This window comes from Euprymna scolopes, chromosome 45 (assembly GCF_053919585.1).
Source record: "Euprymna scolopes isolate OS-2025 chromosome 45, ASM5391958v1, whole genome shotgun sequence".
NCBI classification, from domain to species: Eukaryota; Metazoa; Mollusca; class Cephalopoda; order Sepiida; family Sepiolidae; genus Euprymna; species Euprymna scolopes.
In genome coordinates, this window is record NC_136526.1 from 35,060,681 (window position 1) to 35,088,677 (window position 27,997).

At 33.3% G+C, this 27,997-nt stretch overlaps 1 protein-coding gene and 1 long non-coding RNA gene across 4 annotated transcripts in view; both read left to right on the forward strand.

Annotated features, from left to right (window-relative positions):
• LOC145269412 (uncharacterized) overlaps window positions 1-27,997 on the forward strand; it is an 80,667-nt gene that overhangs the window by 48,756 nt on the left and 3,914 nt on the right. The window lies entirely within an intron of this gene.
• LOC145269411 (histone-lysine N-methyltransferase SETMAR-like) lies at window positions 73-27,972 on the forward strand. Of its 2 annotated transcripts, none has more exons than XR_013865038.1 (2): window positions 73-905; window positions 4,890-8,470. XR_013865038.1 is itself a non-coding variant. In XM_080125096.1 (2 exons), exons 1-2 carry the CDS (start codon window positions 864-866, stop codon window positions 26,234-26,236), a joined length of 252 nt encoding a protein of 83 aa, XP_079981222.1. In that variant the 5' UTR covers window positions 73-863; the 3' UTR covers window positions 26,237-27,972. The 2 variants fall into 2 exon arrangements, 1 of the variants encoding a protein (XP_079981222.1); XM_080125096.1 differs by lacking the exon at window positions 4,890-8,470 and adding an exon at window positions 26,027-27,972.

Genomic DNA, 27,997 nt, shown 5'->3' on the forward strand with positions numbered 1-27,997 from the left:
TTACCGTGACATAAGTTGACATATATTCGGTTGTTTTTTAATAGTATTTTGTCTAGTTTATTATTTATAACATCTTTTCCCAAACTTACCGTGTTAAACAGACAGTCGGGCGCCCTTTTGTAATTTTCCAATACATCGGTAAACACTGCATGTTTTTCGAGCTGAATAAACATGTTACATTGAATAAAAACACAAAAAATATATCCAGTTAAGTAACTTATCTTGCCTTTGATAACATTTATTTGTTATATATTTGTTTTTTTGACAACTTTTTCGCATACAAACCATCACTTTTTTTCAATATTTTCATTTTTTTAACGTCTTGACTAAACTGTATAAGCGCTAAACAATTAAGGTCACTGGTCGGTGAATAAAAATAACGAGAATAACAACAACTATTTAAAAGTGACGAGAGAGAGAGAGAGAGAGAGAGAGAGGGGGGGAGGGGAGTAGAAAAAAAAGCTCATTGGGTTGATGACGCATGCGCCGACTTCTCCAGTCTGACAACAAAGCCTTTGTCCTGCTCAGCATCGAAACATGAGTCCACAAGACTAAACTTATATTCAATGTAACAAAACGATAACAATAAAAAATAAAATAATAATAATTTACAGAATTATAAGTAAATATATATATATATATATATATATATATATATATATATATATATATATAACAATTGTGTTTACAATAAGTAATAATAACAAACGTTGCAAAGAGGAGAGAAACCCAGTAGAAAACCTCAGTTTTGATGATGAAGCAATGCGTTATTTGACCTTGACGAGATTCACTGAATTCGGCTAAAAAAAAAAACAAAAAAACTAAGAACAAACAAACAAAAACAACCGTTAAAACATCAACGAATGTTTCCATCAAACAAGCCAAGCAAAAAAAGATTCAACAATGTAAGTATTACTTGAATTATTTCACATTTTTGTGAATGTTTTTATTAATTTCCAAAAGGAAATGTAATTAAGTTATGTATTTCAGAGCGATAGGTGTATCAATTTTGGAGGACTTTTTGACACCCCTAACACGAAACTGCGATATATATATATATATATATATATATATATATATATATATATATATATATAACAAAACAAAAAACTTGTAATTTCTCTCTTTTAAGTGGGTTGCTTATTTTCTTTATGGAATATACTTCCAAAATAAACTATTTAAGTTGTTTAAAAAATAATAGAAGTATTATTTTTTATTAAAAATAAAAAAAAACAGTGTTTACAAAGTGCCAGCGCGCCTTCATGCAGCCATTTTTTTACGTAATGAAATCAATTGAATTTTACGAGTTAAATATTTTTCAATTTTTAAACTTTAAAAATCTATCAAAATTAAAGAGATTCACTTATTTCTGCTTAAAAAAAAAACAAACAAACAACCACCGTTAAAACATCAACGAATGTTTCCATCAAACAAGCCAAGCAAAAAAAAAAAAAAAAAAAGATTCAATAATGTAAGTATTTGAATTATTTCACATTTTTGTGAATGTTTTATTAATTTCCAAAAGGAAATGTAATTACGTTCAGCGCCTCAGCGGCGTAAATTATTTGACAGACAAAAATTTATAAAAATTATTTATTTTTTATTAAAAACACATTATTAGACCCTAAAGCTGAAATAAAACCCGAAAAAATTTAATTTTTATTATTTTTGCAACATTTGTTATTAGACTAAATGTACAACAATCGAGGTCGCCATTTTGCCTTGAAAATTTGGCCTTTCTAAGGCTTCACAGATTGGCCTAAAAAGGAAAATTTTGCAATCCTTAGAAAGGCCAAAATTCTCGCTGTTTAGGAAAATTAGTTAACAATAAAAAATTATACGAAATACTGTTTGAAACTCATTCAATAAATGTTACCGTGACATAGACTTACATATATTCGGTCAGTTTCTAACAGTATTTTGTATAATCTTTTAGTTTGGACTCATTTTTCTAAACTTAATGTATGCTACACTGCTACAGTGAGTTGGTTGCCAAAACACTGCATGTTTTTTAGCTGAATAAACATGTTACATTAAATAAAAGCACCCAGTTAGATAGAAAAAGTAACTTGTCTTGCCTTTGATAACATTTATTTGTTATATATTTGTTTTTTGACAACTTTTTCGAATCATTGTGTATAGTAAAACAAACCCAGTTACTCTTCTAACTTATTTTTAAGTGTTTTCTAAGTCGAAATACGATGCATCTGGGATTCTGAAGAATTTCAATGATCTTGTTGTTATAAGTTTACAACTAGGCACTACTTGTGTTTCAAACTTAAAAAAACGCCTTAAAATAAGTAAAAGCACTAAAAACTTATTTAAGTAGCGCCAGTATTAAACTTATGACCGCATATTGGTCAAGGGAGATAACTCAGCATGACTATGTTATTGAGAATGCCTCTTCCATTTTGTGTTTAGTTTTTCAGTTTTGTTTGGAGTTTGGTTCGGTTCATTCGAGAATAATGTCTCTTTGTTCCTTCAAACGATTTTGTGTTATATACCTTTATTTACTTGCATGGTGACACCGGTTTATTTACCCTCATTCGCTATTCCAAAGGAAAAAATAATCGTTTTTTCTTTGAATAAGGAGTATATTACTCACCAACTAATTGGGCGAATGCCTGAAGGGATTTTTTAGATGAGACTGGACTATCGAAGCATCTCTTATCCACATACGAGTTGTTCAAGTATATCTCGGTATGTCTGAACGTGCCAATAAGCCGTGATGCCCAGAAAATAATGAGACTATTTCTTCCTTTGAGGCATGGAGAAATCACCTTCTATATTGTTGATCTCTTGATAGCAACCATGCCCCATTCCTTGAGACGAACTGGTAGAAGTCACACACTCATCCACAGCACGGCTTCACAAATGATGGTATGGAAGTACCTGATGTCAACAGAGACACCGCTATCCAAAATAATAATATTGTGGAGATGATGTTGTGACAGGCTCTCGTTTCATGGACTTTAATATCATACAGTTTAAACCGGACAAACACTCAGAGACTTACAGCCTTTATTGACGACTCTCTACTAAACACTGATATGGCATCATGACAATATACGGCATCATGACAATGTTCCTACAAAAGATGACGTAGTCACCCTTACAGTAAAGAATATAGTAGTCTTCACTTTGTTGTGCCTCCTTCATTCAGCCTTCCCTAAATTAGTCAAGCAACGTTATGGGATGAAGTTGAGATTATGCACATTGGCATCTGTCTGGCATTAGATTTGAGGACTTGGAAAATGAGATGGTGTGAGCCAGACATTTACTCCACTTTGATCTACTAGGAAGTTTCAACTGAAGAAGACTTTTCTACTGTGTAGTTAGGGTAGAAGTCCCAACACAAACCGTTTCTTGAATGAATGCATTCGGTTTATTTGTATTAGTTTTTATTTTTTCAAATAAAATTAACGTTTTTATATATAGTATCTGTTCTGATACTATACTCTATCGTTTCTGTCCATTGTCAATGAAGGAGAAATCCTTTAAGAGTGAGGTTTAAAAATAAATTGTTGCCCCTAATCTTGAGTGCCTCTTTTGGGGGTAGACAGGTTTTCACTGCATTAAAAACGGACCTTGTGTCTAACTTAACCATCGTAGGAAGGCAAGTAAATATGTATATGTATTTTCACACGTGGAAAACTTTCTTTCTGTATTTAATGTTTGCTTAAAAATAGACGCAATAAACTTTGCTGAGGTGTTAGCATATGCTGTACCATAGAAAACGTGGTTCATTCTGGCAAAACGTTGAAAAATTTAGTAAAAATAAGTAAAATCATGAATGTTGGCACTTTGGGGAGACAAGTAAGGTGGAACAACAGTCATTCTTTAAATGTAGAATAGTTAACAGTCGAGACATTGTAAACAATAACAAACTGAACAAATACCTAATACCAAACGCAGTAAAATTCGAGTATCTTTTATACGTACTGAAACTGAGTTTACATTCTTTTTATTTCATTTTTTAGCTGTTTTTACAACAAATAACTTGTTGCTTAACCGTTGGGGATTTCATTCTTGAAAATTTATGAAATAATCTATGATTACCACTGACTCTAAATTTGGGAGTCTACCTTGAACTTAGGGTTAGTGGTAGTGTTGTATAGCTGGGAGGTTCATATTGGGAAGAGACGGGAACTTTTAATATGAAAGTGTATTAAAAATGTATATAGAAAGTTTAAATAAGCTGTCTTTCTTTCTTCAAATCAAATCTTACTTTATATTTCATTGTCAACTGTATCCAGTTCCTGACATAAAATACAGATGATCGAATTGTATATAATATGTCATTTTCAAACATTGGTTAAAATCTACTACTTTTCAAGTATCTGGTTCTTTTCTAACAAACATGCATAATTCATATGCAAACACATACAAAAACAAAACACATTCTTCTAAATATGTGGCTCTTCCTTTAGTTTGCTTTTCAAGTATAAAGTCACAGGTCCGTATTAATAATATTAAATCCCCAAGAATTGTCACCGTCTCCCATGTGATGTAAATGTATATAAATGTCATTATCATTTGTTCTGAGTCCCCCGTTATATATGTCTCCAACATGAACCCCCTGCTATACAACATTCTGAAGGTGGAAAGAAAGTCCCTCCACCCACCCCAACAATGGTTGCCACACAGTGGGTGCTCATTTTACGTTAAATTATTATGGAAAAGTGATACCCTCTTTTTTAAAAGTAACATTTCTTTATATTTTAAAAACTACTTGTTTGCCATAATTTTAAAATTTATTTTCGTTTTCAGCACCCCCAAAACACATAAAATTGTTGAGTTTAAAAGAATTTTCGAGGTTTGAGTGATTCTTCATATTTACCAAAACATTTAACTTAATTTGATCAAGTAGTTTTTTTGTTTTCTTACAGAGGAAAATCAAATTTTTGTGAGATTGATCATATCGTCGCCATCTTGTCTATTTGGCGGACGAGGATGAGGTGCCTTCAAACGAAAAATAATTAACAAAGGACAAAATGAAAAAGAGATTAAAAAAAGACAAGTTTTTGTCTAACAAATATGCATAATTCATATGCAAAAACCCATACAAGATATAAAACACATGCGGACACATACTGAAGAGAATCCAAATTCTTGTGAAGTATGTAGCTCCTCTTTTACACTGAAAACTTATATGTTGTAACATGCAAATAAATACTGACGAGAAACCATATTGTTCAGAAGTATGTGGCTCGCATTTTGAACGGAAATCATATATGTTGAAACATGCAAAATCATACCAGAGAGAAACGTCATTCTTGTAAAATATGTGGCTCTTCTTTTACAGCAAAAAAAGATATGTTGAAACACATGCAAACACATACAGTAGAGAAACCATATTCTTGTCAAGTATGTGGCTCTTCTCTGAGAACAAAACACACTTTGTTACAACACATGCGAACACATACAGGAGAGAAACCATATTCTTGTGAAGTATGCGGCTCTTCTTTTACACAGAAACCAAACATGTTGATACACATGCGAAAACATACAGGAGAGAAACCATATTCTTGTAAAGTATGTGGCTCTTCTTTTACACAGAAAATAAACATGTTGACACACATGCGAATACATACAGGAGAGAAACCATATTTTTGTGAAGTATGTGGCTCTTCTTTTACATCTAAACAAAACATGTTGACGCACATGCGAATACATACAGGAGAGAAACCATATTTTTGCAAAGTATGCGGCATTTCATTTACACATAAACAAAATATGTTGACACACATGCGAATACATACAGGAGAGAAACCCTATTCTTGTGAAGTATGCGGCTCTTCTTTTACACATAAACAAAATATGTTGACGCACATGCAAAATCATACTGGAGAGAGACCATATTCTTGTGAAGTATGCGGCTCTTCTTTTACACAGAAACAAAACCTGTTGAGACACATGCGAATACATACAGGAGAGAAACCATATTCTTGTCAAATTTGTGGCTCTTCCTTTACACATAAACAAAATATGTTGACACACATGCGAAAACATACTGGAATGAAACCATATTCTTGTGACATATGTGGCTCTTCTTTTACACTTAAAAACAATATGTTGCGACATATGGAAACACATGCTAGGGAGAAAGCCACACAAACAGAAGTGTAAAAATACTTTACATCAAATTCGGAAGAGGAATCTACTCACCATAGTCTATTGAATTTAACTTCTGCCTTTTGATAGCTCTTTTAAGTAAGCTAATCAAAAAAGTCAAGCACTTACACTCAGAGTCAAGGCTTCTAACAAGAGCCAAACAATATGAAACCACCTGCTTTTTATGGGCGACCTCAAGCTGTATGCCAACTCAGACACTGACTTAAGTCGACTTTTACAGGTTGTTATAACTTTTCCAGAACTATTGAAATGAAGTTTGCCAACTAATCAATCAAAGTTGGAAGAAAGTATCTAATGGAAAACGTACAGCTTGATGAAGATAGTTACATGAAAGACCTAAAAGAACAGAAAAAATACAAATACCTTGGCATAGAAGAAAACGATTCAATTCAGCATGCCAAGATGAGTGAGAAAATTAGCAGAAAATATATTATAATATATATGTTGCGTTAGGAAAATCTATAACACATTAACCAACAAGCAATGCCTGTTATAACATATAGCTTTGGCATTATCGACTGGCCACAAAAGGACATAAACAGACTGGACACTAAAATACGGAAAATGCTGACACTGTACAAAATAACATATCAAAACCAGTATCTGCCTAGACTTTATCTGCATGGAGTTGCAGGAGGTATGGGGCTCTCAGAGAGTGACCATCAACACCATGCAACTATTGTGAACATCAAACAATATCTGATGAGCTCCCAAAACATAGAATCTATAATTTCTTAAAAAAATGTAGAAGCTTTTATGACTCCAAACGGCATTTTTTTTCGAATTAGAATAACCCTTTGTTACACCGTTAAATGTAAAAATTAGTGATTAATTTACCTTAAACATTTATTTTCGACCCAGTGACCGGTAAAATTATTTAGCAAGAATTTAGTATAGTAGGCTTATTTAATCGCTTCCATGTATGAAAATTTATGATCGGTAATTATGATCTAGAATCTAACTGAAATTTCATGTTTTTAATTATTAGTTTACCAGCACCTGTTTACGTCTATTTGTTCTGGTGTCTTTTTATTTTATACTCTGCTTTACAATGAGTCATTTATGTCAAATTCTGTCACACTCAAGAAAGTCCTAAACTCAATGGCAGACACTGCATCAATAATATGCTCCCAAAATCCAAACCTCAAAATTGTACAAAAACACCATGAAATAAGTGCGAGCAGAACTACGTTTCTCATGAAAGTGGCTCATTTTTTTTAAACCAGACTGTCTTACAAATGGGACAGAATCAGAAAACAAGTTTTCTCTGAACATATCTCAAAAAGAATCGCCAGAAATACACAAAGAACTTCTATCGCAAAAAAACTTAAAAAGGTTTGGATAATCAAATAAGTAATTATAATCAAGCAATGATTCTTATCATAATTAAATAATCATACTAATTGTAATTAAATAATCATATTAATGATAATTTAAAAAATCATACTAATGATAATTGATAATCATACTATATTGTATGTTAAATAAATAGTCTTTCCACTGTTTTTATTAGACGAAAATGTTTCTAAAACAAATTCGATTTGAAAAATACAATCTCGTATATGGAGGGCCCCATGTTAGTTGTCTTGTGTCACACTTCAACAGCCAGATTTATGAGAGCTAATCTGCAACAAGCATCCTGTTGCCAGATAGGAAAATATATCGCTTTCTACTTAAAAATAGTCACCGAGAATGAATACAATAAAAATCAATATTTGAAATGCAATCAGCTTTGTTTGCAAATAAGTATTGTCTAAATCAATGTGTTCAGGTCACAAAATCAAAGAAAAATAAGTCGAGGAACAAAGAAAGGTACAACGCCAAGGCTTTATATACATGTGACTATTAGGCGTGTGTGTATATGTCCATAGGCTCACTCCCATGTTCTCTCAAGGTTAGGTTCGTGTGTCAGTCGTCAGCTCATCTTGATCCCTGTCTCGCTGTCAGCTCTAAAATTGTTCATGTGTCGTCACTCGCTATCAACTGACTTGTCAGCCTCGTGAGCTCAAATCCTCTACCCCGGCTAACAAGAAACTACCCTTTTCTTTCTAAGCATCTCATTGACTCCCAAGGTGTATCAGAATGTTTGGGGAAGTCGCCATTGCTAACAATTGATTAAAATAGACTCTGCATATCTACAAGCTTGTAACAATATGAAAATGTAATTTCAAACCTAAATTTTTATTTCAGTAAAATGAGAAAAGACCAAATTTTGAAATCACAAAAGATTTAATAAAAAATATACAATATTTTTGTTTTTCTGTAAAAAAGATATCACGAAAATCAATAAATTTTACTTTACAAAGAACTAATAAAAATATATAACTGCCAAAAATTGCTATCTGATCTTTATGTTTAAGAATTTGTCCATATTTATATTCTATATTCCATGTACTTTTAAATAAAAGGATGTTTAAACACATATTCACAGAAAACGGTTTTTTCGAGAATTGTAATCCGCCATTTCGCAAAACCAGAAGTTCGATGTGTCATATACGGAAGCATCGAAGTGAAATAAATATTTATATCAAAAACGTAAAAACACATTAGTAATCTCGATAGTAACTACAGTAAATTCATGTAAGTTTTAAGAAGTGTTTTTCGGCCAAAATTTGTTTTCTTCATTTCAAAAAAATCTTGGAAGGGTCAGTCTACACACGCATAAAGTTTGGTGAGTTTAACTTTTATTTTGTGGAAGCTATTCAAATTTAAAGATAGGACCCTTATTTTGGCCCACCCTGTATATGAATAAACAAACATTTAATGTAATAATAACGAACAAAAACACGTTTTTTTACTATAAGCATATTTTATTCAGTTTTGTATAAAATAAATGAATGTTTATGTATATACCAAAAATATTAAAAGAAAACTTTAAAAATTACATTTTCCTATTTTTCAACATAACTAAGTTTTTACTCAAATTAATTCTTATAAATTCTTCAAAGATGTGAAGAATTAAGTTTAAAGACAAAGAATTTCAAATTAAATTTATTGAAATGAGAAAATAAAAAGAAATTGATGGTTTTTTAAATCAGGAAAAAAATGAAGTTTTAAAATGCCTTTAAAATAAGAAAATAATTATAATTTTCCAGGAGACATTTTGAAATCGGAATAAAATGTTTTAAACAAATTCTTTTTAAACAAGAAAATAGGAAAATCTAAATTTTTTTGGAAATATTTAAAGTCCAAGGTAGAAAGTTTTCAATATATTTTTTGAACAAGAAATTAAAAATTTTCCAGCGTACATTTGGAATTCGGAATAAAAGTGTACCTGTTTACAATGCCTTCCCACTGGACAGAGTTAGACACCAGGGTTGTTTTTTAACGTGGAGAAAAGGTACAAAAATTAAAAATTGTCTCAGTCGTGAAGGATTTCTCCTCCACTGAAAGAGAACATAAATGAAAGATACTACACTTTTATCTTGACCAAAAGGCCAAAGTGTAAATGAGTTTGTTTTTTTTAAACAAGAAAATAAGAAAATCTAAATTTTCTTGGGACGGATTTTAATTCCACGATAAAATTTTTTCATTAATTTTTTTTTAACAAAATAAAAAGACATTGTGAATTTGGAATAAAAGGTTTTAAATTATTTTTTCTTACACAATGAAATAAGAAAATCTAAATTTTCCTGGAAAGATTACATTTCAAAGTTTTCAATAATTTTTTTTTAACAAGAAACTAAAAATTTTCCAGCAAACGTTTTACATTTTGAATAAAAGGTTTGGATTAAATTTTTTTTTAAACAAGAAAATAAGAAAATCGAAATTTTCTTGAACAGATTTAAAAACCAGGATAGAACGTTTTCAATAATTTTTAAACAAGAAACTAAATAAAATTTTCCAGTAGACTGTTTGAATTCGGAATAAAAGGTTTTAAATAAATTTTTGTTAAACAAATTAAGAAAATCTAAATTTTCTTGGACAGATTTAAATTACATGATAAAAAGTTTTCATTTTTTTTAACAAAATAATTTTTCTGCAGCAGACATTTAAAATTTGGAAAAAAAGGTTTTAATTAAATTTTTTTACACAATGAAATAAGAAAATATAAAGTTTCCTGGAAAGATTTAAATTCCAGGATAAAAAGTTTTCAGTATTTATTTTTGTAACAAGAAACTAAATAAAATTTTCCAGCAGACATTTTGCATTCAGGTTTTAATTAAATTTTTTTAAAACAACAAAATAAGAAAATGTAAATTTTCTTGGGCAGATTTAAAATCCCGGAGAAAAAGTTTTCAGTATGTTTTGTTTTTAAAAAAGGAATTAATTTAAATTTTCTTGTACTGATTTAAAATTCTGGATTAAAGTATAATTTTAAAACAAGAAAATAAGTAGAATTAACATTAACAGTTATATATTTGAATTAAACAATGGAAAAAGCAGTTACTTTAAATTTTACTAAAACTAAGATTTTTACTAAAACTAAGACTATAACTAAAACTAAATTTATTTTGTAATTATGCAAAAAAGAAATGGCAAGGATGTAAAAAAAAATTAGATACAAATTAATTCGTTAATTGCATAGTCTGCTGCTCATTCATATTTTCATATATTATTACTTCATCTTCCTTATCATATTCAACAGTATACTTATGGTTCCCTGGACTGGCTCAAAAGAGGATCCCTCCATTACGACCAAGAGAGGTTGATATTGGCTGCACAAGACCAGGGCCTCATGACAAACGCCTTCAAAAAGATGTGTGGTCTAAGCAACAATAATAAATGCAGGTTCTGTAGCACTGAGGTTGTGAGTGTGGGCCACCTGATTTCTGGTTGCAAAGTCCTACGTGGAGACGGTTATTATACAGATCGCCATAACGGAGTTTGTAAATACCTTCACTGGAAGATATGTAAGAAACTCAACATTCAGTGTAGCAAAAACTCCTGGGAACATATACCCGAACGAACAGTTGGGAATGACAACTACACTATTCACTATGACTACATAATCCCTACTGCTACATATCTTGAATACGCAGCTGTTAAACCAGATATAGTGATTTGGGACAGAGCAAACAAAAAAGCGACCGTAATAGAGGTCAGTGTACCCAATGATACAGGGCTTAGCAGAGCTGAGAGGGAAAAGATAACAAAGTATCAAGGACTTGTGTATGATATGAAACGAAATTGGAAATTAAAAGACGTTTCAATTATACCAGTCATCATAGGAGCAACTGGGCTTATGAAAAAGAACTTTAAAAAGTACATAGCAAGCATACCCGGTGAGCCAAGTGCAAGTGAAATACAAACGATTGCACTGAAAGGGACGGCTAGAATCATGAAAAGATCTCTTGGTTGGACTCACTAAAATAGGGGTAAATGTCAGACATCTGGTTTAACACTAATTACTAGACCGTTAAATTCTTTATCTACATTATCATCCTCCCAGATATGTAAAATACTCCTAACTATGATACTGCCTAACAAAATAACCCTAATTTTTACATGATCTGGGAACTTCTCTATCAATAGGTTATTTGGAAGAGATAGATGATTTCTTTCTAGGTTTTTTAATTGTACTTCTAATTGTTTTCTATGTTTATCTGAAATCCTTTTCTTAACAGTTTTATTTATTGTTTTTTTATATTGAGTATTTAGTTTATGGTCTTCGGTGCTCTGTTCAATTGCTAAACTTATTAACCTATCAAGAAATTCTACATGTACTTTTTCACCATGGAGAACATCTAAAACCTCATTTCTATTTGCTTTGATGGAATTGCTTTTTGTAAACGTATCTAAAGTAGATGAGGACTGTTCTCTACCACTATACTCACCAAAGACACTTTCTTCCATAGTGTGTAACCTAGCTGAGGTCAGAACATCCTCTCTTAATCTATCTAACCTAGCAAAACTAGCTGTATACTGCCTTTGGATGACAACGATGATAGCTTCTAAAGACTTTTTCTTCATCGACGTAAACAAGTCACAATATTGGGAAGGAGGACGCTCATCAATTTACCCAAGTCCTCATCCAAATCAATTGGATTCCCCTAAAAATCAAAAGTGCTTGAATGGGATCTTCAACTAAAATCTTTAACTTATCAACTAAACCTTGCACTATCCGGATCCCATCTGTGACTGTATACTGATCTTTCAGGGATGTGTAAAAAGTTTTCATCCAAGGACTTGAAAGAAGCTTACCTATAACACCTAAAACCTGTAACTCTAAATATGTTACTTCATTCCCAAAGGCAGCTTCTAAATCTTTGCACAAAGATTTAGTATTCCTGAAAGTCCTTAAAAATGATAAAAAGTCTTCTCTATGTGTAAAGTAAACCAAAGTTAAATGAAAAATTATATTAATTCTATTACCTCTATATCTAGGAACTACCTTAGTTAAAAATTTACTTCCTAAGAAATCCTTAAACTCTTTAATTAAACCTAAAGTATTATTATATCTAAGAGAAGACATTTTCATAATTATCTGATGCCCTATACAATGCTTGCCACCAAGGACTAACTCACTAACACTAGCATCCTCAAAATGCTTCAATTGCAGACATACCTTCTTTGGAAATTGCTTCCAAAGGATGTCTGTTGGAATTGAGCTCTATTAATTGCTTTTCCCATTGTAATTCCAATATCTCTACAGTACGGTGATTGACAGCTGCTCTGTCTGTCAAACACGAGCCAATTTTTTCAATTATTTTATTTTTTTATGCTAATTGCAGGTTCACCAAAAATTTTAGAGTGTACCTGAGCCAATTTACTAATGCAGTCATTGATGTGATTTGCATAGTCCTTTGTATAACCACCAGGTACACTCTGGACACCTATGACATGGGTCGACTCAGGCGTTGTTAACATAACATTATTAATATGTTTGCCATCCTTGGTGGTGGCGTCAAAAATCAAAGTACACACAGCAGAGTTAAGGATTTTATCCACAGTCATATAGTCTGCAATAAAACCCAACTCTGCTGGCACCTTGAACACTGTAGCTGCTGAAAAAAATGTTATATTTTGTATTGAAAAAAGTACAAACTGAGTTTACCAAATGTGGCAAATTTTTTGTTATCACATTATGCATCTTGCATATATACTCTTAATAACATTATGCATCTTGCATCTTGTATATATAAAACAGAATTCTCAAAAAATATTTAGAAGTTTTTGTGTGTGTTTTTTTGAGAAATTGGTCTGCGTTGATGCATCACAAGTGGTTTTTATTGTGCTCATGGTGCTCGTACTGCTGCTTGGGTTACTGGTGATGCTGATGGTGATGGTGATGGTGCTGGTGCTGGAGAAAGAGGACTTTGAGTGAAACAGTTAATGCACTGTTTTTTTGCATAAACTAATGAAGTTTCCAGACTGTGACATTTCTTGTAGTTATTCAATTTTTTGCAAACATTGCAGACATTAGAAACTGAAACTACAGAAAAAACCATTTTCTGCATTTCTTCTAGTTGCCCACTCTGAGATCTTCCTCAGTGGAAGATGTTGAACTGCTGACATATAAAGTACGTGTCCAGTCAAAACTAGCTCATTTCCTTCAACGTTTTCAAAATTCTTTAAAATAGACATCAAAAGTGTAGTTAGTTTGTGTTCAGACTGAAAATAATAGAAAAAGAATTCTTTTCAAACTTAGAACTAATTTTTCAGATTAGATAAAATTTATGAAAATTGAAACAATTTCAATAATCCCGAAAAGCAAATGCTCAGATTATAGTTATTAAAATTATTGCATTTTAATTAATTATACTGAAGACCAATTTCCTAGTTAAAAATTGGGTCTAATTCATGATTTATAAATTGTACCTACACTGGGTTGGTATTACTGTGCACATAGATTTGAAGAAATTGTCAAAAAAACAAATATATAACAAATACATATTATCAAAGGTAAGAAAATTTACTTTTCTACATAACTGGATAATTTTCTAGTGATTTTATTTAATGTAGCATGTTTATTCAGCTTGAAAAATATACAGTGTTTACTGATGTAAAATTTAAAATGGCGCCCGAGGCCGACACTCTTTCACACGGTAAGTTTGGGAAAATGAGTTAAAAATAATAAAGTAGACAAAATATTATTAGAAACTTGCTCAATATATGTTACTGTGTGGTGGGTTTTTAACGTCGGAGCTCACAAGAGCCATAACAGCCAACAAACCAGAAGTCTAAGACCCAAGTTTCGCCCTCGTTTTGGGCTCATCAGTTAGACACATCCGAACTCGGGATTTCCATACAGGGCGAACACTCTACCAACTAAGTAAGCACGCCACAAAGAGAAGAAAGCTTATTAACTGACACAGATCAAGAAAACCGCAGTGAAATCCAACAATGAATTGAACCTACCTCATACTGAACAAGGGACGTGGTCATCGCAACCCACTATAACCCAAGCCGAAATCTCACAAGTAGGAATTTTATACTCATAAGGACGATGCCATCATGACATGCTTACCTTGCAAGCAATTAGTAATAGAATATTGAGAATGTGAAAGAGTATATAATTATTTCTACAGCCAGCCAGACAATATATATATATATATATATATATACCAGCTGTAATCGTAACTCCCTGCACTGATGATTCCCAAAAGGATGAAACACTACTGTCTGTAGGTATTTAAAAATTATTATAGTAATAAATTTGTCATCCCCTTTAAGAACTCGGTTCTTATTGTTGAGCATTTTAATGTTGAATAGTTACTTGGTCACTTAACCTCATATTCGTAGATCATGATATTAAACTCATTAGATCACTTAGGACGGATGTCTCGACATTTGATATAAATGATTAAATTTCAACCTAATTTCTTGCAGTTAACGAATCTCCCGACTGGATGTAATCGTAACTCCCTCCATATATATAATATTGAATATTACAAATGAAATCATCGTTATTTTATTAATCACCAATATTTTAATCGTTAAATACGATGATTCAAAAGATGGCACTTGTGCAGTCTAGCTTTGCTTATGGAATCTAGGTTTAGGTTTAGGCACATATAAAGAGTGGGGGAAATTAGTCATAGTGTTTTCTGCTAGACGGGTGTTTCTTGTGAAAGTTTGGCGAGGGGGAGACCATAGATTGGAGCTCAGCCATGAAATTGCAATGAAAATAACAATAAAGCAGAGACAAACTCGCTACATCTCTTCTGTGAGAAAGAGGTTGTAGGGAAGAGAAAAGGACATCTCCTACGAGGCTAAAAAGTCTATTTTGAACTCTATCAAGGCAGGATAAGTCCTTTCTAGCAGCTCCTGCCCAGATCTGGCAACAGTACTCCATCCTTAGACGTACCTGGCTCTTATATAGATAGAGAATTGCATCAGCAGTAAGATATCTACTGGATCAATAGAAGGATCCCACCATTTTCCCAGCGGCCTTGGCAATGGATTTAATGTATTTGTTCCATTAAAGATCAGGAGTAAATGTCAAGCCCAGAAGATTGTCAAAACATGAGGCCTCCCCAAGACGAGAACCATTCATTTCAATTAATGCCAGATGGGGATCAGAGCGTTGATGATGTAAAGATAAAAGCTTGGTTTTAGATGTATTAAAAGTAACCAGCCACCTCTTTCCCCATTGTACCACTTGCTCAAGATCAGAGAAAAGAGAATCGGAGAGAACTTTGTCATTTATAGCCTTAGATGTGCTACCATATATAGTAGTGTCATCAGCATAAATGTCTATGAATGATGTGATTTGGAAGATCATTAATGTCGATCAGGAAGAGAGTTGGACCTAGGATGGACCCCTGAGGGACACCAGCATTAATACTGAGAGCTTCTGATTTCTGCCCATCTGGTTTACTAATTGTAGAAAACAAAAACAAACGGGAGAAAAAAGGAGCTCAAAATGAAAGAAAAATAAAACAAATTATTTTTACAATTGTAGCCATCCGTATTATAAGATTTGTGTGACGTCACTTCCAATGTAAATAAAGAAGTGCGGAGCGTCAGGATAACCATTTTTTTTTATTTAATGTAACATGTTTATTCAGCTTGAAAAACACAGTGTTTACCGATGTATTGGAAAATTTAAAATGTCGCTCGACTCTCTCTTGAACACGGTAAGTTTGGGAAACAGAGTTAAAAATAACAAACTATACAAAATACTGTTAGAAATCCACTGAATGTATGTCAGCCTATGTCACGGTAACATATTTAGCGAGTTTCTAACAGTATAGGATTGTATAGTATTTTTTATTTTTAACTCAGTTTCGCAAACTTACCGTGTTCAAGAGTGAGTCGGCCGCCATTTTAAATTTTCCAATACATCGGTAAACACTGTATGTTTTTCGAGTTGAATTAACATGTTACATTAAATAAAAACAGCAAAAAAAAAAAAAGTATCCCGTTAGGTAGAAAAGTAACTTAACTTGCCTTTGATAACATTTATTTGTTATATAGTTGGGTTTTTTTTTTTGACAAGTTTTTCGAATCTATTTGTACAAACCCGAAATCACAATATTACCCTTACAAAAAAGAAAAAAAAAAAAAAAGGTTGATAGGGAGATAATTAAGAAATGTTGCTTACGCCACGTAACGAACGTAATTCAAAATGTCGAGCAAAATTTTTCGAAAACCCTTTTTGGGTTTGTATTACTGTACACATAGATTCGAAAAAGTTGTCAAAAAACAAATATATAACAAATAAATGTTATCAAAGGCAAGATAAGTTACTTTTCTACCAAACTGGATATATTTTTCGTGTTTTATTCAATGTAACATGTTTATTCAGCTCGAAAACCATACAGTGTTTACCGATGTATTGGAACATTCAAGATGGCGTCTGATTCTCTCTTTAACACGGTAAGTGTGGGAAAAGATGTTATAAATAAAAAAAAAACGGATAAAATGCTGTTAAAAACTCGCTCAATATATGTTACTGTGACATAGGTTGACATATATTTGGCGGGTTTTTAATAGTATTTTGTATAGTTTTTTATTTATAACACCTTTTTCCAAACTTACGGTGTTAAAGAGGGTGTGAGACGCCATCTTGAATTTTCGAATACATCGGTAAACCCTGTATGTTTTTCGAGCTGAATAAATATGTTACATTGAATAAAAACACAAAAAATATATCCAGTTTGGCAGAAAAGTAACTTTTCTTGCCGTTGCTAACATTTATTTGTTATATATTTGTTTTTTGACAACTTTTTCGAATCTATGTGTACAGTAATACAAACCCCCAGTTTTTTTATTAAGAAATAATTTTTCGTTTTCCTTAATTTTTGGATATGTTACTATTTGCCTTACTTGAAATTCAATATTTTTTCGTTATTATCATTCATAATTATAATATCATTCATAATATCGACATTTTTTATAGTTCCTCTCGTGTTTTTCGAATTAAAAAAAAAAGCAATAAAAAGTTATATTTACGTTGGTCCTTCAAGCACAACTGATGAGTTAATAATGTAGTTTTTAATGTGTAGCTTCATGGTAGGCCTTGACTCGCTCTCCTCTTCCAATGTAGATAAAAATAAAATGGGTGCATTTATTAGTTTTATCGCTTTAAATTCAAAACCAAAAAACAATCGTTTCAACTTTTTTTTTTTTTTTTTTTTTGTCAATTCTAATAAGTTACAGCTTCCAAATTATGCAACCGAAATTACATGAATATTACGGAATTATTAAAAAAAAAAGGGGGGGGCTTTTTTAAATCGAAAATTACCTCCCTTTTAAACTCTCCAGAGTTTTACAATCGTTTTCTTCAAATTCTTTTTTTTTTAATTTTCTTTAATAAATAATTTTCTACCCTATCAATTTTCGTAATTTTCAGATATAATCATCTTAAAAATACGAGGAATAAATAGATACCATTGTTTTCATGTGAAATTCAGTTTTACGATTTCTGAAATTTCGTCCCAATAGTGTGGAACTGTGGAAGTGCCAGAAAAATATTTATAATTATAAAAACAATTAATGTGCGTATTTGGCGTGGCCGGGGAATAAAAATAATGAGAATAAAAACAACAACAATTTAAAAGTGACGAGAGAGAGAGAGAGAAAGACGGGGAGGGAAAGAAAGAGAGAGAAAGATGGGAGAAAGAGAAAGAGAGGGAGGGGGAGAAAAGATAGAGAGGGGGGATTAGAAAAAATAAATAAATAAAAGCTCGTTAGTCGTTGATGTCGCATGCACTGACTACTCCAATCTGACAACAAAGCCTTTGTCCTGCTCATGAGTTCACAAGACTAGACTTATAGGCCCTCTTGCACTGCAAGGCAAGTGGAAATTAGGAAGATAGAAAAGCAACAGCAGTCGTTTGACACCGGTTGAAAGAATGCCATTGATTCAATGAAAAATAATAATTTACAGAATAATAAGTTTAAAAAAAAACAACAAAAAAAACAAAATCTAACAATTTTGTTTACAATAAGTAATAATAACAAACTTTGCAAAGAGAGGATGGAGAGAAACCCCAGTAGAAAACCTCAGTTTTGATGATGACGCAATGCCAATCCGTTATTGGTCCTTGACGAGATTTATTTAATTCTGCTTAAAAAAAACAAATTAAAAAAACAAAAAAACAAATAACCACCGTTAAAATATTAACGAATGTTTCCATCAAAAACAAGCCAAGCAAAAAAAAAAAAAAAAAGATTCAATAATGTAAGTATTATTTGAATTATTTTACATTTTTGTGAATATTTTTTTATTAATTTCCAAAAGGAAATGTAATTAAGTTCAGTCAGCGCCCAGCAGCGGCGTAAATTATTTGATAAACAAAAATTTATAAAAACTATTTATTTTTATATAAAACACATTTTTAGACCCTAAGGCTGAAATAAAACCCGAAAAAATTTAATTTTTATTATTTTTTCAACATTAGATTAGATCATTTTATTAGACAAAATGTACAACAATTTAGACCGCCATCTTGTTTTGAAAATTTGGCCTTTCTAAGGCTGCACAGATTGGCCTTTTTGGAGCCAAATTTAGCCTTTTTTACGCTCTTGTCTGAAACCATGGTCCACGCAAGAGCGTAAAAATGCCGAATTTGGCCTCAAAAAGGCCAATTTTGCAATCCTTAGAAAGGCCAAAATTCTTGCTGTTTAGGATTATTAGTTAAAAATAAAAAATTATACAAAATTCTGTTTGAAACTCAATAAATGTTATCGTCACATAGACTGACATATATTTGGTCAGTTTTTAACAGTATTTTTTAGTTTGGACTCATTTTCCTAAACTTAACGTATACTACAGTGAGTTCGCCCCCAGAACACTGCATGTTTTTAACTGATTAAACATTTTATTTTAAATTAAAACACTAAAAACTTATCCAGTTAGGTAAAAAAGTAACTTATCTTGCCTTTGATAACATATATTTGTTATATATTTGCTTTTTGACAACGTTTTCGAATCTATGTGTATAGTAAAACAAACCCAGTCACTCTCCTAACTTATTTTTAAGTGTTTTTTATAGGCAGCGCCAAAACTGGGGGGGGGGGAAGGCAGGTAAGTACTTTTTGACGGACTGTCTTTTTAAAAATCTACCAAAAATCAGATAATTATCCGATCAATACGAAATTTTCAGCGATTATTAAGAGAAGAATGAACTTTATAATAGTGTATTTATTTTTCATAAACAATATATATATATATATATATATATATATATATATATATATTGCTTACAAACCCCCCCTTGTTTTGAGGGGGTACAAATATGCTTAAAATAATCATCTGAAACTGAACACAACATATTGTGTTGTTGTAAGGGACAGAATTATAGATTTAAAAGAAAAAAAAATTGTTTGCATACCTAAAATAAGGTATGCAAACAATTTCGTCAGTTTCGTCTGAATATCACAACTTCAATTGTGTTTAATTATCCCGCTTTTGAGTTTTGAAGTGTGAAATTCGGTGAATATGTTAAGTAAAATAATTAATTTAAGTTAAGAGAAAAAATTTTTTTTTTAATATTTATACGAAAAAAGCCATTTTAAAATCTTTGATAAATAAATTAACAATTTTTTTTTAGCAAACCGAATAATGCATGACCATTATTAAAGAGGGCATGCTTTGAAGAATCGATACAAAAAAAAATTTGATAAATATTGTGCCCTTTGTGTTAAAAATAGCATCATTTTTTCGATCCCGTTTGAAAACGTTTGCCGCCTTTCGACTAAACGCGCTGAAATAAATTTTTTTTATTCTGCTTTAAATTGCCCCCCCCCCCATTTTTGGGAGCCTGGCCCCCATACACATTAAAAACCAAACTCATACAAATGGTCACCCATCTGGTACTGGCCAGCCTCAGCGTTAATAATACATTGAAATTTTCGTCATTGAAAAATAAGTTTTTTTTTGGCCTGTATGGTCTTCCATAGTTTGCTTTTTATCAACTACAAATGTAAACATTGTCGATCTAGACTCTAGATCGACGCGAAGTAACTGGTTGCCTATATGAATAAGTGGAATTATTTGAAATCCAGGTACTTATATTATAATATTTTTGCATAGTCTCATAGAAAATCATCCTAAATCTTAGTTAGACAACAAATAAATAAATTAATTATTTCAAAAACCTTTTTTTTTTAAATATTTATGTACGTTTTTTATGCAAGACAAAAAATGTCAATTGTTAACTGTTTGGGAAAATTTAACATTTAAAATTAAATTAAAAATAGTAGAAAAAGTTTTACTTTATTCTGTTTTCTATATGATAACATTCAGGGTTTTATCTTTCTGGAAAAAAAAAGTTACTCAGAAATAATGGATTTTAATAAATGTAATTTCGTTTTAAAAAACAACAACAACTTGATTTTTCGGCCATTTTTGGCGGTGCCTAGTTTTTAAGTTGAAATACGATGCATCCAGGGTTCTGAAGAATTTCCATGATCTTGTTGTTATAAGTTTACAACTAGGCACTACTTGTGTTTCAAACTTAAAAAACGCCTTAAAATAAGTAAAAGCACTAAAAACTTATTTAAGTAGCGCCAGTATTAATATTATGACCGTATATTGTTCAAGGGAGATAACTCAGCATGACGATGTTATTGAGAATTGTTGTCTGCCTCTTCCATTTTGTGTTTGGTTCTTCAGTTTTGTTTGGAGTTTCGTTCGGTCCATTCGAGAATAAAATTTCTTTGTTCCTTCAAACGATTTTGTGTTATATACCTTTTATTTACTTGCATGGTGACACCGGTTTATTTACCCTCATTCGCTATTCCAAAGGAAAAAATAATCGTTTTTTCTTTGAATAAGGAGTATATTACTCACCAACTAATTGGGCGAATGCCTGAAGGGATTTTTTAGATGAGACTGGACTATCGAAGCATCTCTTATCCACATATACGAGATGTTCAAGTATATCTCAGTACGTCTGAATGTGCTTATAAGCTGTGGTTCCCAGAATATAATGAAACTATTTCTTCTTTTGAGGCGTGGAGAAATAACCTTGTATATTGTTGGTCTCTTGATAGCAACTATGCCCCATTCCTTGAGACGAACTGGTAGAAGTTACATGCTCATCCACACTATGGCTTCACAAATGATGGTATGGAAGTACCTGATGTCAACAGAGACACTGCTATCCAAAAGAATAATATTGTGGAGATAATGTTGTGACAGGTAGCAAATTACTGCCCCAGCATATCACAGAGTGCCATTGTTAAGAACTCAATGTAAATAACAAATGTTTGGTAAGCCATAAGACATCTTTTTGCCTTCCAGAATAATGGCTCTCATTTCCTGGACTTTGATATCATAAAGCTTGAACCGGACAAACACTCAGATGTAATGATAGCGCCGCTCTTTCGTTTCAGTAACTTTTATATAGACTCTTTCGTTCCGGTTTCGTGATCTAACTTTTGTATGCACTCACGCATGCGCATAGCAATAAATAAATAAAGCTGGGCACCATTTATTCAGTTCCCTTCTTACCAACCAAACACACGTGTTCCAATCTTATTCTTACACATCCATGCACAACACAGCATGACATGGTGGCAAGCGGTATTATCATACAACACACAATCTTATAACGTCACAGACAATTAAAAAAAAAAAAAAACATTTTTTTAATCTCTCGCACGCTGAACAAATTCTTTTTCTAACCTCTGACGCCACACAAATTGTCTGCACCTTTTTTCTTCACACTTTCTTATCGTAATGGCCACAATTTCATTACAAGTCCTTACTTTTGATTGGGGCTCGACATGTATTGCCGAATCATTCAAACTATTTCAACAACGAATAGAACTTTACTTCACCGTCAATACGACAAAACACGAGAATAAAGTCCCTCTAATTCTTCTCATGACCGGCGAAGAAGGTTTACGCTGGTATAATAGTTGGTCGATGTCTGATGATGATCGCAAGGATCCACAAATAATATTTGCTGCATTTTTGAAGCAACTAGAATCGGCAACAAATCACCGCGTTTGTAGACTAGAACTCGGAAAATACAAGCAGAGACCAAATGAAACAACATACATCTTCATCAGCAGGTGTCGACTGTTGGCAAAGAAATGTGATTTCAGTGCCAACAAATTAAACGAACGTCTCGTCAAGTTACTAATTGCCAGCACACCAATACCCGAACTGCAAAAAAAAAACCTGTTAAACAAACCGAAGGGTTACAGAATCGAGGAAGCTGTTAGATTAGCCCGTTCACATGACGCTTCAGCAGTTTATGTTAACCAGCTCCACCAGTTACAGGAATCACCACAGATAGCCGCAATAAGCCATGGTACACACCAGTGGCAAGGGATTGACCGAAAACGTGGGCAAACCTGCAAAATATGTGGACACAGTCACCGTTTTGGCAAAGAACACCGCCCGGCCAAAAATGATATATGCCACACATGTGGCAAAACAGGTCACTGGGCTACAGTTTGCATCTCAGGGAAGCACAAAACCAAGAGACAACAAGGAAGGCCCTGGCATAACAGTCATAACAGTCATAACCAACAACGGGAATTTGGCAAGAAAATAAATAGCGTTGCCAAACACGATGACCAAGCCATGACTGACATGGGCACGGCAATGGAGAATCTCACCTTTAGCTCCATCACAACTAACAGTGGAAAGTCAGCAAACATGAAAGATCCTCGAAATGAGGCATTTGTTGATCTAAGCATCCAGCTAAAGGACCACCCAGGCACTCATACCTCCAACCTGAAAGTAGATACAGGGGCACAAGCAAATATATTGCCTATCTGCATATTCCGCAACATGTACCATAGCAATATAGATGAAGCTGGAAACCCAATGCCCGGATCACTCACCTCAACAGAATGTCTGTTAACAGCCTACAACAATACCAGGATAAACTGTTATGACGCCACAACTTTTAGGTGCAAGTATAAAAACTCCCCATGGCTTGATACCCAATTCTATGTGGTTGATGCATCAGGAGCAGCCACATTGGGCATGCCAACATCAATGGCTCTTAGGGTAGTGACAATGAACTTTGCCATCCAAGCCCAGCACCAACCCATCAATAGTGTAGCTGACCTAATGTATCTATACCCTGAGAGATTTGACCATATTGGTGAATTTCGGAACACTCACAAGCTTGTTATCAACCCCAATGTACCATGCCACATAGACCCACCGAGAGGGACACCTATAGCCATGTGCGGAAAAATCAAATCGGAACTCGACAAGATGGAATTGCAAGGAGTCATTCGCTGCATCAACAAACCCACAAACTGGGTAAGCTCTCTAATTTATGTCACCAAACGTGACAAAACAATTAGGGTTTGCTAGACCCACGAGTGCTAAACAAAGCTCCCATACGGCCATACCACCAAATTCCAACTGTCGAGGAGCTCAACCACCGATTTGCAGGAGGATTTGCAAGTTGGACGCTAAGTCTGGATACTGGTCTATAAAGTTCGACCCTGAAAGTCAGCCACTAACAACTTTCCAAACGCCATTTGGAAGGTATTGTTTTGTACGACTGCCATTCGGTTTGTGTGTCAGTCAAAATATCTACCAACTCGAGATGGACAGAATACTCAAGAAATGCACTGGTGCTTGTGGTATAGCTGACGATATCACCATATATAGGTCGACAGAGCAGGAACATGACGAAAACCTAAGACGTCTCATGGAGGTCATTACTGAAGAAGGCCTTACCTTGAACTCGGAGAAGTGCAAGATCAAATGCCGTGAAATATCCTTTTTTGGAAACCTGTACACACACACTGGACTAAAACCAGACCCGGCGAAGGTACGTGACCTACAGAAAATGCCTGAACCACATAACAAGACGGCACTACAACAATTCTTTGGTATGATGACATACCTGTCTCGTTTTGTCAAGGACTTCAGTTCCAAGACAGCAGTGTTGCGTGACCTATTATGCAAGGCCTCTGTTTTATAGTGGGAACCACACCATCAGGAAGCTTTCAAAAAGATAAAAAGTGAAGTATCTGAAACGTCCCTGCTCCAATATTTTGACCATAAAAAACCGATATACATGCACTGTGATGTGAGTTTACATGGAATCGGTGCAGCTCTCCTACAACCAGATGAGGATGGCAATCTATCGCCTGTCACATGTGCTAGCAAGAGCCTCGCACAGAACAGAGATACGCATGTATCGAATGTGAGCTACTGGCCATCGTATTTGGCAAACAGAGGTTCCACACATACCTCTATGGTCACCATTTCCAAGTCGTCACTGACCACAAACCCCTCACTATGATCATCACAAACTGCTCACCTCAGCCCCGGCACGGCTGCAAAGAATTCTAATAAAACTCCAAGGATAGAACTTCAAGCTCACATATAACAAGGGAACTGAATAAATGGCGCCCTGCTTTATTGATTAATTCCTATGCACATGCGTGAGTGCATACAAAAGTTAGACCATGAAACCGGAACGAAAAAGTCTATAAAAAAGTTATTGAAACGAAAGAGCAGCACCATCATTACATCTCCCTTTCTCTGAAAACAAAGATGACTTAGGCATGTAAAACAAAACTAACAAAATGGAAAAGCTGGTTCAGGGTAGACTGTGGCAAAGAAACCGACAACACATAAGTATTCCAGTGACGCCTACCCCACAAATGTCGCAAGACCTCCCTACACAGCTCCACAAAATTGTGCAACGTCTGTGGATCCACTTGTGTGTGCATCCCCAAACATACCAAATGACACTCAAAAACGTACCCGTAGTGGTAGGGTGGTACGACCACCATAAAAAATGAACTTATGATGAGCACACACTCATAACCTCCCAGCAAGCATCTCATGGGGCAGAATAATCCCCTGCTTCGCTGTAGCTGTTCAGGCAGTCTACCCTACTGGTGAACACATAAGAGTAACTTATCTTGCCTTTGGTAACATTTCTGCTCGCTAATTCTTTGAACTGTTTTCTGTGAGGCAGGAGTACAAAGATAATGCTATGATGTTCTATACTTTGGAGTTGACTCGCTCCAAGAGTCGAAAGTAAACTAAAAAAATAATGGCAGAAATCCACCAAATAACTGGCATTGCTTTCGTAGCAGTGATGACTTAAAAACGTTCTCTCTGAAATGTAAATCATGATATTGGGTGAAATTAAAATCATTTTAGATAAATAACCCTGCATTAAAGAATATTAATTATAGATTCTACAGTTTATATGTTATTTTTAAATCATACCAGAAAATTATTTTAAAATGTAATTCTTATTTAGTTACATTATGTGATAAAATAAAAACCAAAATTATGTCAGTATTTAATGTGGCAGTTAGTTTTACATATATTAGGTTGAGAAGAAACTTTTTGCTGTATTTTTAATTTTGATTTTAAAAGAAGTATTTTTAAGTTTTTGTTATAATACATTTACTTTATATATCATTTTAACGAGTTTTTCGCTTTCTCTAATCGTTTAAATTACATTCGTTTTTAAACAATTCTGTCTTCTTTTCAGAACATTGAAATCAAGATGGAAAAAAAGCAAATTTACATTATTTCTTATTTCAATTCAAGCTAGGCCGAAAAGCTGCTGAAACAGGTTGCGATATCAATGAATCCTTTGGCCCAGGAACCACTACTGAAGGCACAGAACAATGGTGGTTGAAGAAATTTTGTGGCAGCGACGGGAGTCTTGGAGATGATGAGCATAGTGGTCGACCATCAGCTGTTGATAATGATCAATTAAGAGCTTTAGTCAAAGCCAATCCACTTACAACTGTTTGAGAACATGTTTCTGAATTAGATGTAACATATACGATTGTTTCCAACCAGTTGGAAAAGATTGGAAATACGTAAAAAAAGATTGGAAATACGTATAAATGGGTGCTTCGTGAATGGAATTACACCCAAAAGAAATGTTGCTTTGAAGTGTAATATCCCCTTCTTTTACGCAACAAGAACGACCCGTTTCTTGACTAGATTGTGATTTGTGATGAAAAGTGAGTTCTTTACAACAACCAGCGATGCTCATTTCAGTGTTTTGATGCTGACGAAGTTCCACAACGCTTCCCAAAGCCAGAGTTGCACCAAATAAATGCCACGGTGATGACATGGAGGTTTGAAACTGGTCTCATCCATTATAGTTTTTTTAATGCAGACAAAACGATTATGGTAAATAACTAGTCAACAAATGGATAAAGTGCATCAGAAACTTTGAAAACACCTCATAACAGAAAAAGCCCAATTTGTCTCCATGAAGATGCCCAACTTCACGTTGCTAAACCAACCCTGCAGAAGTTGGACAAATGGTGCTACAAAACTCTGACTCAACCGCCATACTCTCTAGACTTCTTACTAGCACTTTTTCAAGAATCTCAACAATATTCTGCATAAGAAATGCTTCTAAAACCTAAGCGATATCAACAACACTTTCAGTGACTTCATCGCCACCAGAACGCAAGATTTTTTCACATAAATACACTTGTTTTACGTTGGAACGTGTGTTTATTCTGATGGTGCTTATTTCGATCAATAAATTTTTGTTTGAGCCGAGATACGTTCATTTTAATTGAAAAGTAAAACAAAACTTAGGAACTTTCTTGTCAACCTGACAAAATTAGCATAAATTTATCAGCTATTTTCGGCAAATCGTCTCTCTGCGTAGTGTTTTAAGAGTATATGACCAGATTCTTCTTAGTTAAGAGGAGTAAATTATTTGAGAAAGATGTTTAAAATCTCAATTCACCCTACCAATAACCCCAAATTCAGGAAATAACATTCACTCCAAATTCCTTTACTTAATCCACTCATAAACCGTATTTCATGTGCTCCAATTCTAAAATAAGAATACTGTACATCCATGGTTTTACTAGAATGAATAGATATCATTCAAACACTATCAGTCTAAAAACTTACTGATCATTTTATCTTGAGTTGTAAGCCATGTTTAGTTTCAGAAAAGTTTTCGATGGGTAGTTTTTCTATACAATTCCTGGAGATGAATTCTCAGTAGACAGTTGTTCTGTACTGGTTCCAGACTTCATAATTTTGTAGTCAAAGAGCAGAAGATTGTTAAAAAGGATTAATCTTTATGGATCAATTCTGGTTTCTGATTGGTCGATAGTATAATGGGAATTAATTTGATTCGTCAGTTTCTAGCAGCAGCATTTATAAATTGTGAGGGACCCTGCCCCATTATGAATAAAATATATTGCAACATTTATATTAAACTTATCTGTGAAACTGACACCTCACCCTAAATCAAAGCGAAGATTAAAAGTCGACTGCCTAGACTACAGTGAGCGCTTCTAATTGTTATGATATGTGGCTGCTGTAACATTATTGTAACAGTGAGTAGAGCAAGGTATTATGTAAATATAAAGCAATGAAGCTACACAGTATTTTTAAACATACACACACACACATATATATATATATATATATACATATATATAAATATACATATATATATATATTTAAATATTATTTTCCATTCAGATTTTTTAAATTATTTTAAAAAAGTAGAGATTTGATTTGTTTGTGTTA

What these genes read in the sequence shown, in the direction of transcription:
- LOC145269411 (XM_080125096.1), top strand. Translation starts at nt 864, where the DNA reads ATGTTTCCATCAAACAAGCCAAGCAAAAAAAGATTCAACAAT. An exon ending in GCAAAAAAAGATTCAACAAT is followed by an intron (nt 906 to 26,026) that starts GTAAGTATTACT and finishes TTTCAATTCAAG; the next exon opens with CTAGGCCGAAAAGCTGCTGA.